The 18,490-nt window shown below is 42.7% G+C and overlaps 1 protein-coding gene and 1 long non-coding RNA gene across 13 annotated transcripts in view; one reads left to right on the forward strand and one right to left on the reverse strand.

The window, feature by feature from the left end:
* Positions 1–18,490, reverse strand: part of by (focal adhesion protein tensin) — a 309,556-nt gene that overhangs the window by 97,131 nt on the left and 193,935 nt on the right. The window contains exon 1 of one of the 12 annotated variants that reach the window (XM_076521253.1): positions 5,590–5,961. The exons of the other annotated variants lie outside the window; for them this stretch is intronic. Coding sequence (XP_076377368.1) covers positions 5,590–5,652 — 63 coding nt within the window. The 5' untranslated portion in view covers positions 5,653–5,961. Of the gene's footprint in view, positions 1–5,589; positions 5,962–18,490 lie in introns of those variants that run through there. 12 annotated transcript variants of the gene reach the window in all.
* LOC143259392 (uncharacterized) overlaps positions 151–18,490 on the forward strand; it is an 83,790-nt gene continuing 65,450 nt past the window's right edge. Inside the window, exon 1 of the long non-coding RNA XR_013033209.1 lies at positions 151–227. This is a non-coding gene — a long non-coding RNA (uncharacterized LOC143259392). The remainder of the gene's footprint in view (positions 228–18,490) is intronic.

Genomic DNA, 18,490 nt, shown 5'->3' on the forward strand with positions numbered 1-18,490 from the left:
CTTCCTGAAGCACTTCTCCCTCCACGAACCACGCTGGCCACGCCCCTAAAATGAAACGGAACTAGCTTCCCACTCATTGCGAATAATATTTTTGCAAAATGCAAACAGCGGCCTCCACACTGTGAATAATACCGCTATCGTGTGTTTTTCAGGCTTCGTGGACTGGTTTGGATACGATGATGGATCCTTCTAGACCAGCCACGCCCCCAGAACTTCGCAAGAACTAGGTAAGTACACGTTCACTGTCTACGATTATTTTGCCAAACGCAAGCAGCTAGCTTCGTTCTGACCATCAGTACTATATCCGTGCAATTTTTACTATATCCGCGAAGTGCAACTTTTCGCGAATTAATTTAGATACGAAGATGCAAAATATCGTTCCAGTTCAGCCACGCCCCTAAAACCTTCCAAAACCTTCCAATCTATCTTCTAACTCACTATAAGCAATGTTTCAACCAAACGTGACCGTATTTAACATTATTTTTGTGGAGAGCAAATTTCAATGAACTGATTTTAAAACGAAAATGCAAAACACACTTCCATCTTAGCCACGCCCACAGAATTTCGCGATAACTATTTAGCTCCCAACTCATTGTTAACAACATTCCGAAGAAACCTAGCCACCTATCACTTCCATCACTGTCATGCGCAACTTTTCCCGAATTAATTTCAATACGAGGATGCAAAAGACCCCTCCAGCTTAGCCACGCCCCTAAAGGGTCGGCTCCAGCACGGTGCCGGACGCGTCGACCTTGGTCACCCAGTTGGCCGTTGTCCAACTAAATTTTCCTAGCGTTCGGCGTACCGGTTTAAGCGTTAGGGTTCGAAAGACTGCCAGGTCCCTTACACCCTGGAATCCGATTACCGGCTCGCACGCGTACTTCCGCGAGCGGGTCACTCGACGCCGTTCGTACACGTTCTATCGCAAAAGCGAGAAGAAACAGCTGGAACAAACGCTTCCCGATTCTCGTGTTTCGCGGGCGAATCACGCGCGAGAGCGTTCGAATTAAAGTCGAACAAATTGAGCGGCGGATTAATTGATCGAGAGGCGCGGCCCCAGGGGCCCCGGCTAATTCCCGTTGCCCTTTTCCTTTTAATCCCGGCGCTCCTTTCTATTTCGATTACGCCGCGGCTCCGGCTACCAGACGCTTCGATTAAGGTTAACGCCTGCTAATGCCCGGCGTAATCGGAATTACAGAAAGTTTATAAGCGATCGCCGCGGACCGGTGCCCGGCCCGACGCCTCCGCGCAGTTTCATTTATCGCTGCCTTATAATTTCCCTGATAGAATGCGATCCGAGCCGGGAATCTCGCCGCTCCGGCACCACGATCGAACGGCCGGCAACCGTTTCATAATTTCATTTAACTTTCGTCGTTTAAACGAAACGATTCCCAGGCTGCTGCCCCGGGGAACCCCGCGACTCCTTTCGTCAGTTTCATTATCCGACGCTCTCGACCGTTCCGAAACAACCGCGAAAATTCGGGAAATTGTTTCGGGACGAGAGGTCTGGGACCGCGAGACTTCGTTCGAAACGTAGACGATGCTTATTCTTTTTAGGTAAGTTGGTCAAGTATTTGATACTTTAGAAACTCGTTGTTGCTGGTAGAACGCCATGCGATCGTCCCGGCACGGTCGATATATCGTCTACTTTCGCTGACAATTGTCGGAATAATACGCTCCGGCTCGAACGTTCTCGCGTCATTGTAGAAGTGTGTTAAGAATACGCGCCGTACTTTAATTACAAGCGACAGTCTGATAAAAAGCTGATCTGTGCAATTATATCTGTATGCAGTAACTGGACTACGGATCTTTGTGCAGTACCCAAACATGATTCTATTGCAATAATCATGAGTCACTTAGCGGCTTTATTTTTCGTTCAATAACTTCGACGAATTGAAAATGCTGTATCGATAAGCTTCAGTTAATTAAATTGTGTTACTGTTTTAAAACTTATTTTTGTCATAAACGCATACAATCCGCAATCTTGTCATAATTTATAATTTTCTTTCTAGCTGCGAGTGTACGTTCTGCTCAATTTAACGTTTCGTTATTGTCGCATTCGCTTTCATCTTGCTCTTATGTTATTGTTTAACCATCAAGTACGAATTTCTTATGTTTCTTTTATCTTTTTACCAAATGGTGATTCGACTGAATAAATAATAATAAAAATAATCAAAAAGGATAGCGAATAAATAATGATAAAAATAATATAAATAGTAAAAAATAGTACTATATAAATAATAATAAAAATAATACAAGATAGAGAGAGTACTTGTGGCGGACCAGACATAAAAAAACACGTCCTTCAAAAGCGGGGTGTACACATGCCTTTTTCGGGTTTTCCCGACGCAAGGCGTACACCCCGCAATAAAACAATAAAAACGTTGGGACACAGCTTCGGACCATAGGTCCCGGATCACCCCGGTCGGAAAATCTTCGGGAAAGGCCTTCGCCCCTCCCGAGGACTTTCCCTTACCAATTTCAAGGACTTTCCCTACCAATAAATACGAGGACCTCTCGACCGAGAGAAGTCAGTTAGCAAGTTTTCCTCCGACTCTCAACGTGTCCATATTTCTGTATCATCCGTCACTCGTTTACCTTTACCTTCTCCACACTGTACCTCATCGCCTTTTGTTCAAAGTTATATTAAAGTTCTCGTTATATAAAAACCAAAAAAACTCTCGGATTATTTTATACAAACCGTCGCAGTAACCCCTGCGACAAATACTGAGTAAATAATAATAAAAATAATAAAGATTATGTTACACCGCGCAGCTACAATAAAATTGCACCACTGGCATTCCCGCTAGGCCAATAAAACCGATTCAGCGAGTTATGCTCGTAAACAGTTGACACGCACGATGTCGAAAATAATACACTGAGGCATATCAGTAAGACCGTCGGCGTTAAAACTCTCGCTAATGGTTCTAGTAGAAGCAATTCGACAAATTACGTACATAAACCGCGGTGGTCACCCAAGGACGTAGAAAACGATCAAATCGCGCGGCTGAAGTTCCCGCTAATGCGTGCGAATAAAAACGGGTCCAGGCCGAACGGCACGCCCATAAATAGCCAGGCACGTTCGGGAGCGCGCCCGATCTCCGAAAACAGCGAATCGAATTTCTACTACGACTGGAAAATGCCGGATCGTCGGAAGTTGCCGGTCTCTTCGCGCGAGGAATTTCACACGGGCGGAACGGGAGAAAGTTCGAAAAGCGTCGGGTCCTCGGGATTCGAAGCACGGGGGAATTTAATATGCGCTCGCGTTGAGGCACAAAGCACGTTCGACTGCGAAACGCGGACAGAAGTATGTCCGAGGTACGCGTTTATGGTATCTAATCTCCCGGGCGACGGGCATTTCCATGGGGCCTATCCGCGCGCGCGGAAACCCACGGCGTGGCGCGGCGCGGCGCGCCGCTTGAAAATTCCGCGGTGCGGCGCGCCGCTTGAAAATTCCGCGGCGCGGCGGATCGAGCGCGAAACGCTCGTTTCGCCGGGCGATAACGTCGAACCGAGAATAGACAAATGACGCGAGGCGCCGCCGGGAGGTCGCGATATTCGACCGATACATATTCGCCGAGTGTGCAAGGAAACGCATTTCAGTGATAAAAACCGCGTGCAATTTTCGCATACGTTCGTTCGCGACGATGCCAGGCGACGCCGATAGCGCAACACGTGGCATAAACGGCGGAACAATAAAACGGCATTCTTAGACCGAATCCACGGGCTCTCACGTGGCCTCGATTTTGAAATAATGCGACGTGAACTGCAGAAAAATTGGCTGGGAGACCAATTCGACGTTGCAATTTTTCTTTCCCGGGAATTCAAATTAGTGTCCACTAATACTGAGCTGAAACGTTCTTTACTCGATTCGAAAATAGAAATTTTAAGTTGTAATAGATTTTTTAATGAAATTCTAAGTTCTAATGGATTTTTAATAGAAATTTTGAATTGAAATGTTATGTCGTAACAAATTTTTAACATAATTCTAAATTATACTAGATCTTTCATAGAAATTCGAATTGAAATATTAAGTTCTAATAGAAATTTTGAATTGAAATGTTATGTCGTAATAGATTTTTAACATAATTCTAAATTATACTAGATCTTTAATAGAAATTCGAATTGAAATATTACGTTCTAATAGATTTTTAATGAAATTCTCTAAATTCTCATGGATTTCTAATAGAAATTTTGAATTGAAATGTTATGTCATAACAGATTTTTAACATAATTCTAAATTATACTAGATCTTTCATAGAAATTCGAATAGAAATATTAAGTACTAATAGGTTTTTAATAAAAATGTAATTCATAATGAATTTTTAATGAAAATTTAAGTAGAGGTCTTAATTTAGTAACAGATTTTTAGTAAGAATTTAGATCTTTCTACAAGTAATCTGATCTGAATGACGTTCGTATAATACGAACAGAACATAAAGTCACGAAATTAATGCAAAAAGTACATATTCCGCGATGCTTTTTCATTCCAGTCATCACTGAAAAGGTTAATCTGTACTCTACGAAAAAGAAAACGTCCTGCTAAATTGCGAATATTTACACAGACCTTATGGAAAGAATACCCGATCGTTTAACAGAGAATGCAATTAACTTAACGTTGCATTGAACGCAAAAAAAATTCGTCAATTTCCAACGTACGGTGCTCGAGCGATCTCATTCGTTTCAACCGAAACGAACGAAACCGCGGAATCAAACTACAACTTCCGGGATAATGAATTCACGCAAATTTTCCATTCTTCCATTCATTCCGCGCAAATCTAAAAAAAAAAACGCTCTCCACGTAAACGCGCCTCACTTCACGAAGTTCCGAACGTTCCCCGTTGCCGACTAGAATCGTTTCCCCGTCGAAATGAAAGAACTGTTTAAAATTGGTGAGCAACAACGCCGACGAATAAAATCGACAGGCGGCCAACAATCCGTATCGACGAATAAACCGGTAATCTTGGAGCAAGCTGTACACCGCGATCGGCCGCATAAAAATCATTGTGCTGCTAGATAAAGGCTCCCCTCGCGTCCGTGCTTATCAGTGGCAGAATTTCCAACGGCGAGGAGGGAGGGAAATGAAAGCGGGGAATCTATAATTGGAGTAATCGCCGTTTCATCTGTGCAGACAGTGTAGCCACGTTCAACATTATTTTATCGTCGAGCTGTCATTCAAGTTGACGGTCGGAGGAGCCGATCGCCGGCTAACAAAAAACGCCGTGAAAATCCACTATTTTTATCCGGGCATTCCAACCGGGTCGGATGTTAGTGTCGATCCGAAAGAGAGAGGAAAAGAGAGCAAGAGAGAGCGAGCGAGAGAGAGACAGGCCGAAGAATATTTGCGCGGCGGTTCTGTGTTCATTGAAGTAATCTCTATTTCAAGCGTCGTTACACGACAGCGGAATTTCTTGGAACAACATTACATCCGTTTCACTTACATCATTCCAGAGATAGATCGCGCGGTGGACGGCCCCGGAGGGGGGGGGGGGGCACTAATTATCGGAGCGTTTCGAGACGGGATCGAGACGTATCTCGGTCCGATCCGATCCGATCCGATCTCAGTAAAGCAACTCTCGAAAAACTCACCGTGTATGGGACGTGGTAATTCCTGCGGTGCACGTCGCCGTGACACTGGACGGTCGAGAGCATGCTGACAGCTGTCAACCGCGGCACAAACGAATCAATGATCGAGCCGGGGACGTCACACCGAACACACCAGGGATCGACGATCTATCGGCGCGACATTTTCGTCAACGCCGCCGCCGCCGCCGCGGCGATTCGATCATCGCTCGTTTTAAATCCACGCCCGCCGGAAGTGCAGGCCCGTGCACGATCGGCGTTGCATCGCGAGCAATTGTTCTTTATTATGCGGTCCCTTCTGTTTTTAATTGATAGATCCCGCCGAGCGAGCGCGGACAGACGGACGGAGGAAAGACGCGGGCACGTTCGATGGCAAAAGCCGACGGAACTCGAATGGAGCTCGTGTCTTTCGGATCACGCACGGAACGTATAGGTTTAGGTAGAACGGAATGCGCTTGCGCGGTGCCCCGGCTAAGGCGCCCCAAGACCACGCTCGGTTTCTCCTTGTTCTCCACTTCTTTCGCCCTGGTCTCTCTTCCTACTCGTTCGTCCTTCTTTTGCACAGCCGCCGGAGCCGGTGATAAACCGACCGGGCTCACTTGCGATTTCTGCGCTCCCTTGCTCCAACGGGCCCCGCGGATCTCGATCATCTCGATCCTTCGCACGGCAACCGGCCTCTGACATCTCCGCAGGACGATTGAGCTGCGATTTTTTGCCTCTAAATCCGCCAGCCTCTGGCCACCGGGGACATTATTTCGACGTGTCTGGGATTTTCGGTGGTCGTGGTGCGCATATGCAATGATGTGGTAGGAGTTTGCAATTATTTATGAACGTATTAACGGGTTTTCGTAAACGATCGAAGCTGCGAATTTTCACTCTGATCTGCGACAGCTTCTGAACAAGTGGGATTTTATTAGGTCTACCGGAAAGTTCTGTCCGTTTTTGAATTGAAATATAACACAATTTTCATACATTTGATAATATTTATTGTAGAATATACTATCCATCGTTACTTATGATTTCTTGCCAGCGTGATGGCAGCTTGTAAATGCCATTTTTTAAAAATGATTTATTTTTAGAGACGATGAACTCAACTAGTACTTGGTTGACATCAGCTTCAGTTTTGAATTTTTTTGTTCTGTAAAAAGTTTTGCAAAGAGAGAAACAAGTGATAATCGGAGGGTGCTGGGTCTGGGGAGTATGGTGGATGTGACAGAATTTCCCAGCCTAGCTCTGCGATTTTCTGACGAGTCGCCAAAGCAGCATGTGGTCTGGCATTATCATCGGTAGCCATGTTTTCGCGATCGCGTCTCACTTAATAATGACATGAGACATCTTTGTTTCAGTTTATTTAGGAGAGTACATGTGTGTAAATGCAATGATAAAGAGAGGTAGTCATATATGTCTCAAATCAACATGTGCATATGGATTGAAACTTGAAGTGACACTATCGGACAGAACTTTCCGGTAGACCTAATATTTTGGTCTGTCTAGAATTTTTTGAGCTTAGAGCAGGTTGGAGGAACAATTTAACAGTGACTATTGCAATGGTTTATAAAAATATTCACGCATTCGGAGAACTATGAGCTGCGGATGTTAACACTGTGTGGCTTTTTGGTAGCTTCTGACCAATGGGAATTTTTTATTTTAGGCTGTCTAGTATTTTTACGGTTAATGGTGTGTTTAAGTAACGATGCGACAATGTTTGACAATGCTTTATCAAAATGTACGAGGCGAAATTTGTTAATTATACTGCAGTGACTATGACAGGATCGATGAGCCTGGTTTTAAGACCGTAAGTACTATGTAGGTCACGTATGAATCACGCTATCTTTGATTAGATTCAGAAATGCATAGAGTGCGGATTTTTATGTATTTATATTTGCACAGTACATTGACAAACATTCATGACATTTGACATATTGTTGTATATTTATCATAAGAAATTTTGTAACTATTATATTATTTTCAATCTATACATCGTTCTGTTTTTGGTAAAACAATTTTTGAAAGGTCAGATTTGCGTAAAAATCGGCAGCCTAACGACGCATTATTTTTCTTTTTATTTAATTTATTTAATGTCGCATCTGCTTAATAGCAATTAACGACCACTTGTGGGATAACATTTGTAGGGTTACATGTAGTGTAATATATACAACAGTTTTGTATTACATTTCTACATTATTTTCTTAATCTAGGCTTTTTTCTTCAGTTATTATATAATTTCGCTGAACAATTTGGTGTCTTCTACGTATGGCATAACTTTTGCTGTTTGTTTGCCGTTGTACGACGCATTTCTTTAAATCGAATTTGACAGACAGCGTCTATGAATTAATTCTGCGATCCTGGTGGAACATTCGAACTGTCCCACTTCCTGTAATATCTCTTCTCGAATGACACGAGCATAAAATCCCGCAGACGCGAGTTAATCTCCGATGCACTACCGAAACGAATTCCCACTCCTCCGCGCGAAACAATCGCGGAACAATGCGTTAAAAAATTTGCAAAACTACCGACACTGTTCCTCTCCAAGTGCGCGTAATTAAATATTAAATACGACGTTGCTGTACACGGGTAATTCATGTCCGCGATAAATCCATAAAATCCACGAACCGCCGTAACGGTCCTCCGCCGCGGTTTATCTTAACGCAGCCATTGTTCATTTAACGAGAGACTATCCGGGCCATACATTATTCATCCTTTTGATCATGGAATCACTAAGGGATCGCAATAACAACTTGCAGTTTCGCGGATCGTCTCGCGTCCGTTTTTTCCATTGGAAACGGTCGCGCGCATTCATTCGGAGATGAAGCGGTCCGGGGATCCGGAGTTTTATAGTCCCGAAGAACCCGTCGGGACCCGCGTAATAGGTCCACTTAAGTGTATCGCGATGCCAACGTCCCACCTGTTTTTCACCATCGGGGAATTAAGCGGAGCCGGCTTTAATTAAATACACGGAATTAATTTCTCGCGCGTACGGATCGATCCACGGCTTCGTCTCGCTCGTTGCAGATGATGACTGTCGGGATTCGAAGGCGAGAAATGACGAGCGAGGAAAAAGTGGCATGAATTGACGGAGGCGTTGCAGATCGTCGAAGTTCTGGTCAATTATTTACAATTTTTAAAGAAATTCTCGCGATAAAGCGTGTTTAAGGCCAAAGGAGGCGCTTCGATCGTTAACGATTGAAACGTTGTCTATTGGTTAAATAACATTGAACAGCGCGCATGAAAAATCCTCGATACTATCTACGAAAGTATAAACAAGCTTCTATTTTGTAACATTTTATTTGCAACATAAAATCCGTGGAACAATTCGCAAAACATTCAAATTCATTAATTTTACTTGGAACGTCAAATAATCGACTTCGAATTGCAATGTCGTAAAGCCAAATTGTTGTCTTGGAATTGAAAAATATCATGCACAGGTGTCTCACGGATCAGTTACAATAAACAAATCCAAAGAATTCAGTTTTATTTCATTTAGACTAACATTTCAGCGTTTTTTGGCTGTCTCGTCGTTCGAGTCCTCAGGTTCTACGAAGCTGGGGGCGCTGAAAATTGGCCTCCAAAAATTTTTTAATTAATCTATGACAACATGGATAATATCTTCAGACTGTAATCTTGCTGAGAATGTTAAAAATGTCCAACAATTTTCGATATATTTTCGTGTGCAGCCTCTTGAAAACTGTGCCCACCGTATCTGCTTCTAAAATAAATTTCTACGAAGGTTTTCGAATCTCTTCGAACAAGAACTGCGTCAATTAGCTAAGCATAATTCAACTTATCTTAAGCTCGACTCTTGGCGTTCGCCGTTCTTTAATCGCACCTTCGAGTTGTAACGCGATCGAGGATCAAGGCCGAGGATGACACGCCGCCAGCCGGGGAAGATCGAACGAGGATTCAGACAAATGATCCGTCTCTCCTCGAACCGGTTTCGGGTCGATAAATGTGACTGGCGCAACGGCGGGAGGGGGAGAGCAGGACGGATTCAATTCGTATCGATAATCGTCCCCGATACACGAAGAAATAATAATTCCTCGCTCGCCGGTTTCCACGCGCGTTTCCGCGCGCCTTAATCGCCGCATTTGCATATTCGTCGCGATACCGCACGGCCGGAATACTTGAAAATTTCTCGCGTTCTAATGGCGTCCCTGTAATTTACGACAGCGTGATCGCGACGACTCGAAACTGTTCGCGTCGCCGGCGATCTGACGGTTTCGTCCGGTTCTGTATCCGCTTAATCGATCATGCGCGCGGCTCTGCGGGATAATTGCCGACCAACAGGAAAACTTAGGCGCCGTCGCGTAAATGGGATTCATATTAATCGCGAGGAAAGTTCTTCCTGAATGCATCTGCATTCGAACCTGCAAGCCTTTCATTCAGTTCCATTCGGATATATATTAAAATTAAAATAATAAATAAAGTAACGAATAAAAGTGCTTCTCTTCGTTGAAAAAATTCTACCTTTATTTCAATATGTTGCAGTCCTTATTAAGATATATCTTGTAATTAAACAGCGAATCTTTATGCAAAATAAAAATTTTCGCATAATTCTTGGCAATATTTCTCCACAAATAAAATGTAGAATATGATAGAGCGAGTATAAAATTGCGATCGTAAGGGTTGTTGATAAGAATTTCATAGCAGATCGAGGTCATTAAAAAACGGGTAAGCAGAAAGGGAACGCGCCGAGCGTGTTCCTCAGGAATGAAATGGTCCAGTTCGAGGTATCTGTCGTCTCCGCAGCACAATGGCTCGAAGCGTGCCGCTCGCATAACGCAAACATCTCGCCCCCATCCTGAGAGGGTTCAAATCGTCGCGACAATGGTGGGCAGGAATTGGAGCGAACGCAACTGGTAACAATATCGTCGGACACTTCCAACCCATTTCTTGTTGCCATTGTGTTAATGGAACACGATCGGCGTTTACTCGGCGTCGATAACAATAATAATCGCCGGGCGCCGCGTGAAAAAGTACACGCAGACTTTGCTGGCAGCTTCGTTGCCACCCACGCGGTTACAGGAAGAAAGTGATAAAGGAAGCGCGAGCTGCCGGAAGACGAATTTATCGAGCGACCTGTTCCGTTCATATTTCACGTCCATCGCTATATCGATCGCGAATCGTCGGCGTAATTAGAAGAGGCAGGTTCTCGTTGCAGAAACAAAAATTTATTAATGCGAATAATGAATTTAATGGAAAACATTGTTCGAGAGTATGTGAATGAAATAAAATGTATGAAAGATTGTCAATCTGAGTAGACATTTTCTGCTTATTTGCATTAATGGTTTTCATTGCAGAAATGAAAATTTAGTAATGGAGATAATGAATTTAATGGAGAACATTGTTCGGGTGTGTTGCATAAAATGTATGAAAAATTATCAGTCTAGGTAAATATTATCTGTTTATTTGCAGCAATGGTTTTCAATACAGAAGTGAAAATTTAGTAATGGAGATAATAAATTTAATGGAAAACCTTGTTCTCTCGAGTGCGTTGTACAAAATGTATGAAAAATTATCAATCTAGATAAATATTATCTGTTCATTTGCAGCAATGGTTTCCATTACAGAAATGAAAAGTTATTAATGGCAATAATGAGTGTAGTGGAAAACATTATTTAAGTGTGTTGCATAAAATGTATGAAAAATTATCAGTCTAGGTAAATATTATCTGTTTATTTGCATCAATGGTTTTCATTGCAGAAATGAAAATTTATTAATGGAGATAATGTATTTAATGGAAAACATTGTTCGAGTGTGTCGTACAAAATGTATGAAAAATTATCAATCTAGATGAATATTATCTGTTTATTTGCAGCAATGGTTTTCATTACAGAAATGAAAAGTAATTAATGGGAATAATGAGTTTAGTGGAAAACATTGTTTGAGTATATTGTATAAAACGTATGAAAAATTATCAATCTGGGCAGATATTTTCTATGAAAAAGTTCAAGTTTTTTCGTCACCATCTAATTTGTATTATTTGTACATTATCTCAGAGAACTAAAATAATTGTGAAAAGTGTATATAAAATATGGGAGTGACACGTTAAACCTCCATTTAAAACTTTAGATTCTAAGAACACTTCAAAGCATCATTTCTATTAAAGAATATACATTGAAGTAAATATTATTTGAACTTTTTGCAAAAATGAGTTAAGTGGTACTATTTTATGGTTAATTGCCCTATCAATTCAAATGTAAATATATTCAGAACGAAGCTCGAGTTTCTAAAACTGCTCGAAGCATCATTTTATTCTGCACTCGCGAGTTATCTAATTTAAATGATCTAAATTAATATCATCCATCATGTTCATCCTCGATACCGATCTCTTTATCGATCGCCAGCGTAATTAGAAGTCGAAGACACCGCAGAGAAAATGGTGGACTCTCGCAGGCGCGAAACCGCCGCGCGCCGGCCGGATGCTTTACGACTGTTTAAATCTCGTTTATACGCGTCGGAATATGCGCGTTCGCTATGCAATTTTCCGGCCGGTATTTATCGGCGACGATTGCAACGATGCATCTTTATTACGAGCAGAAGGTGCTCGGAAATTTTTGACGAAACGGTCCCGCGGGCGCAGGTGCACAAATTAGAGTCGACGGTCCGTTGTAATAACGTTTTATCCTCTGGCCGTGAACCGGGGCTTTGTACGCGCCGCCCGCCACGCTTTTAATTAATGCGATTTGTTTTATTTCCCGCTTTTTATCCCGATGCTTTCGTTTGTTTATGCCCGCCGCTGCCCGCCGCGAATTGGGGAATCCGGGTTTCCAGCGAATTTTTGCTGTAATTTTGCCGCCCGTCGATCGGACTTTAATGTTTCGGAATTCGTCGGATCCTCGCGGGAATTCCTTCGACGAATTTTTATATTTTTCAATGCTCGTGAAATGCTGTTTCATAATTTCGTTCCTCTTTGTTTTCCGCGGACGGAAAAATTGACGGATGCTCGATTTGCTGTTGCTGCGTACATCGCTGTTTCATTTTGCGTGCAATGTTTCGAAATTGAACGTCTTGTCACCGTATTTTGATTCGTTCGCGCATGCATCGGGAATTGCAACAAACATCGAACTTGTGCTATGTTTCGAATGAGGCTCAATTTTTGAGCTGTGAATTTTAGTGCTCTGGATCGATGCAAACTGGAAGAGACAAAGCAGATGGATCGTTCCATTTTTGAGATTAAATATAGTGTAAGTGAAAAGTAGCATGTGTCAAAATTATACAATGCTTCCATGGAGTTTCACAATTGCTATAGTGTCCTGGATCTACGTAAACTTAAGACAAAGTAAGTGACACGTTCCATTTCGAGATTAAAATGGGATCTGAGTCAAGAACAATCTTATTTTTACTAAATGCTTCTAGGTTAAACGATGCAGTATAAGTGAATAAGAATAAGAGGTATTGTCAAAACTGTGTCAAAATTGTCCAAGTGTGATATACGATTTGTTAACTGTTTAAACAATTCGAGAAAATCATAAACAATCGCTCTCGTTTCTTTCTTACTCATACTTTTCTTATTTTTTATTCTATTATTATTTATTTGTTGCTGTCCTATTTGCTGTTTCAACAACTTCATACTGCATTATACTCTATTAATTTTTCCGCTTCTACATTATTTAAATATCTTGATCGCTTACTTTATTGTCTCTCTATTACATCTTTTTATTATTATATATCATTTTTTCTCTTTCCTCTTTATTTCTTTCTGATACGCTACTCGCGCCTCGCATTATTACATAATTGTAACTCAGGCTCTTTCTCCCGTTGATCAAATAAATATTACTACCATTATTATTATTAAGGTCGATCCCCCGAGGCACGAGTCATCCACCACGATCACCGGTATCAGTAGTACCCGAGCGATTTGAAATTAAAAACTGCATCGCTGCAGCCCATGACGAATACCCCAATTTGCGTGGCCGAAATGAGGTGCAGTACGCGTTGGGCCAAGCAATCCGGCGCTGGCCGAGCAATTAAGCCCATCCGCGGCCAAAAAATCGCTCGAGGCGGGTGTGTTTCGAAGAAGATTCACGGGCGGCAGCATTTTTCACGGTTCCGACGTAAAATTCTGTCGGGAAGCGAGACATTAATCGTTCAGCGAATTCGGGCGCCAGCAGCGGCGAGGGGCTCGGCGACGGTGGTTCATAAATTTCGATGCACTTAGAGCTGGCTGCAGGGACCCCCTAGCTCCCAGAGAGCGAGCGAGAGAGAGAGAGAGAGACCGAGAGAGAAGGAGAGACAGAGAGGAGAAACGTACGAGCTCCTAGTCACACGATATAGAACGATGACAAATCGTCCGCGCGGAAGGATCGCCGGCGAATGAATCTTCCTTCTCGCGAGACTGACGCGGATTTCTGACTGGCCGGGCCGATTCTTTTCCCAGCGTGCAACCAGATGCTGGCTGTTTGCGAACTGGCGCCCCGTAAACTGAAAGTGGATCAGGAATTGGCGCGGCTGTCCGGGATACCCCAATCGTTCTCGAATCCTTCGTTCCGCGGATATTAAACGCCGCCGATATTACCGGTCCCAGTTTCTCGGGTAATCCTCCTCTAGACTGAATTCGGTTGCATCCGGAATTCGCGGAACGATTTTAAGACCGTACCGAGCCAGTCCACTTTGGCTGGCAAAATTGTTTGGCTTCTACTTTGCCGCCTGTGACGCGGGGCTTTGTCAGGCGCAGTCATTAAGAAGACGGAACGAAGGCAATCGTGATTGCTGTTTGTTTGCCGGATTCGTGACTCGTCTTTCCTTTCTGATTCTGCTCCGAAGCCGGCGGCTTCTCCACGCAACTTGCGGATTTAATTTCAATAGGACCAACGGAGTTCTCAACCAACTGCATTATTATATTATGCATTATTATATATTACCAACTCGGAGTTCTCTATTATGCGAACACGCGATCAGCGCGATTCACTGGATATTGTGCGTTCATTAAGAGCATTAGTAGATTTAATGCGAACGAGATGCTATCGCATTGGTTTCGATATAATAAAATAATTCAAGGAAGGAAATTAATGCAGAAAATTTTTATTTTGCATAAGAATTCGTTAGTTTGAGGATGAAAATAAAAATGATCTGTCCTAATTTTAAGGCAAGAAAACTGGATCCCCAGTTTGTTCGACATTTAATAATTTTAATTAGCTCAAAATGGTTCTATAGGTGTCAACATTTATAAATCCATAAAATCCATAGCCTAACTATGATAAATTTTAATAAACACCTAATCCAGTACTGTAACTAAAAATAAATGTTCTATTATATCTGAAAATAATTGAGGTTCTACTGTATTTGTTGGATTTTTAAGAATATGGTTATTTGGTTTATTTATTATTATTATGGTTATACTTTCATTAATAAAATTGTGACATCGATCAAATTAATCTCTGGTGTTCTTTATTCAATCGTTGCGATGCGAGGCTGGTAATTTATCGAGCATTTATACAATTTCTACTGAATATTCCAGAAATGCAATCAAAGGAAAAATAGCATTTTCCATTTATATTTCTGACACAGCGAATGCAATCGTTGAATCGCCTTTCTTGCCGATGGAAATTAGGCGATTCGCAGGCCGAATGAAGACGAATGGGAAATCCGGGTGAAGCATGGTGCAGTGCAGCGACGACTCGCAGCCACATACGTCTAAATTTAACCGGAAGTTTGTGGTCGATACATGAAACGACTAACAAGACGAGATTATGCTCGGTGCCTGGCGTGGAAGTGCTTCCTCCCCTCTCGTTCGCCGGCTCTGTCGCCAAAGATCGAACCCAGAGCAACCCCTTCGAACACCGTAAATAAATCCGTCCCGTTTACGCGTGCCGCAGCAGATGTTAGCTACCACTCGTGTCTCGGTGGCGAAAGGAAAACACGAGAGGTTTGGAAAACATCCTTCGTTCGGACGGCTATTCGACAGGCTCGATCATGCACTTTTACAAGGTCGAGTGCCCGGGGAGTTGGAGGACTTCCGTCGGAAAAAAATTGATGGGCACGAGCTCGCCGTTGTTTATCTCGTCTTTCGAGCGACCGAGCCTCGTCTGACGTTTTATACAAACTTGAAGTGCATCCTGCACGAATGATACTCGCCACGAAAATAAAAGTTCGTAGCACTGAATGGCTGTACAGAAGGCACGAGAAATAAACAATCTATTTGGATATCTTCTGGTAAACAGTTCAAAGTCTTTTTGTTCGTATTACTTCTCTCTGCGTTGTGTTTGAGTAATACAAATCTAAAGGTACTTTAAAGTATAATTATTATTCTAGGAACATATACTGCGAAGAAAGTATGGTAAAATGAAGTTAATATATTTGGAAACTCTACAATAATTAGTATGATGCAACTATTACGTGATTTTGCACCCTGTCAAGAATTTTTGCACCAAGAATATATTCTAAACCAAATGTACTCGAATTTTCTATATAAATTAATGTAATCCAATCATTACACGGTCTTGTACCATGTTAATTTAACTGAAAAAATATTTACAATTAAGCTTGAGGTTCTCAAAGTACATAGAGCACCATTTTTATTAAAAGAATATATTCCACACTTGAACTTTTTATACTAATTCAGTGGAATCATTTTAAATTTATATCCTATTAATCTAAATATAAAGACATTCAGATTTAATCGTAACGATCCAAAAGTACCTAGAATATACCATGTGCATTAAAAGAATACATTCAATTTTTCATACAAATTAATTTCATACGATCATTACATGTTTTTCTACTCCGCCAATTCAAATAAAAAAAGATAATGCTATTCGCTTCCAATTTTGAAGTTCCAAATGCCTGACTGTCGCCCTGATCAAAAGACCGCTACGAATGAACTCTTATCAGGGAAACGAGGCTTCTTCAACTTTGTGCATGTTCAGCGATAAAAATCGCTTTGTTCCCGTTAATTGCGCGGTTGCACAGTAACGGTTACGGTCGGTTTCCGGTTCAAGCGGATTGTTATTCAAAGCGTACTCGTTGCTCGCCAAAATTCCGGCTCGTTATAACAGAGCGCAGTCACGATCGCTGCGGATCCGGCCAGAATTTCGTTATACGCGCGTGTACCAAGGATGCTTAGCTAACAAAGCAGCCGGCGCAATTAAGTTAAATAAGATTAATGCGCGGCTTGATGTAACGACTTCAATGCCGCGGTGTGTATCTAGCGCCCCCGACGCAAATTCGTGCGTCCGTTGGTACACCGGGCCGCAAGACAACGCAAGATTAATTGCATCGAAAATGCGGCGAGGGTCGCTCGCCGAACGAGGAACAAAGCTGCCCTGTGCTGCGCCGACTTATCCGTAAGGCGAAACTGCGGCGCGACTGCACCGAGACTTTACGCAGTCTGTCCAATCGATGGTCGTCACTTACTTATCATTCCGTCCGGTAGCAACAATGATATATAACTGAAAACAAAGTGCTGGGTCGGCGCATTTGAAGAAGCAACGCGAAGATTCCACGGTGGATGGACATAATCGAGATGTTGGTGACATTTTAAAAATTGTGGCGGACAGAAAAATTATGCATTAGGTTTGTCTAATCGCCTTACATTGTCGCTTCTACATTATTCCTTTCTTCATCGAGAATAATATACAAAGAATTCATTTGAAAAAAACGATGCATCGTAGCTCGCATATTCGATGCGCTTAGAACCGCGGGGCAGGATGCAACATTTTATAAGTATTTCGGCACAAGAAATGAATAGAATATAACAGAGATATAGTATATAAGAGAGATATAGAGATATAATAGAATATAACAGATATATATAATTAGATTATTATATATATAATTAATTAGAATATAACAGATATAATAGAATATAACAAATAGCTAGATAACAATAAATAGAATATAAACAATTTGAGTGATCAGATGTGCAAACTAATGGATCGAAAAGCTTGAGAATTCGACTGATAAATCAATCATCGCAAAAAAGATGTGCAAGCGTAACGACCGACAATGCAGTTCGACAGAATGTAACTTCACTTACGAAACAGTTCTGTAAAGATATTTTTTAAGCAAGTGCCAGTTCTCGCAGATTCTTCCGATTCGTAAAACCGTTTCGCATCGCTGAAACTTCGTCGGGAAGATGAAAAAGTCCGGAACTTCCGCGTGATAATTGAATCAACGGGACGCATTGATCGATCCTATAATTCATCTCCGAGCATTTGCCGTGATTTTAAAAGTCACTCGGCCCGCAATTAGAACGACAGCGTGGCAGTCTCCGTTTGAAAGGGGATTCAATTCGAGAATTTAGTGCGTGAAAAGTAGATCGACAGCGCGAGCGTCTCTACGAGACGGCCGGCATGAAAGATGCCCTTTCATCGTCGGAAACCAGGGCGAAGAAGGCGCCGACCGGCTGCTCACCTTCCGGCATGCATAGAAGTCACTACCCCCGCCGTTAGGCGAGTTTCACGGGCTTCCCTGGTCACGGCGGCGCTCGGAGCCCGGCATATCGGCGTGATTAACCGGGGTCATGATTAATCCGCCGGCCGAGAATTTTTCGCCGGGCACGAGTCAATTAACCGGAGCCACCGCGGCGAGATAAACGAAACGAGCCGGGAGTCAATCTTTCGATAATTAACGTCTTAATCGGCGGACGGTATCGCGATTACCAGCACCGGATAAACCTCCCACGTATCGATCCGGCGGATCGGCACGATCGCGAGGCCTCGATAAGACGTCCGTTTGCGTCCGGGTCGGGCCTCGAAAGCAATGAATCGATGAAATTCACGACTCCGCGTAGTCGCGTTCCAGCGGGGCGAAAGCGACGCTGGAAATCGGTTGCTACTTATGGTAATGGCGGGGGAACAAGGAAACCGGGAAGCCAGGGGTCAAGAGGGCCTCTCTCGGCCGGCGAATAAAAAAGAAACGGAGGCGAGCAGGTCCTTGAGAATCCTGCAGCTGCCAGTCGTCATCGGTT

The sequence above is a fragment of the Megalopta genalis genome, chromosome 4, assembly GCF_051020955.1.
Source record: "Megalopta genalis isolate 19385.01 chromosome 4, iyMegGena1_principal, whole genome shotgun sequence".
NCBI lineage: Eukaryota > Metazoa > Arthropoda > Insecta > Hymenoptera > Halictidae > Megalopta > Megalopta genalis.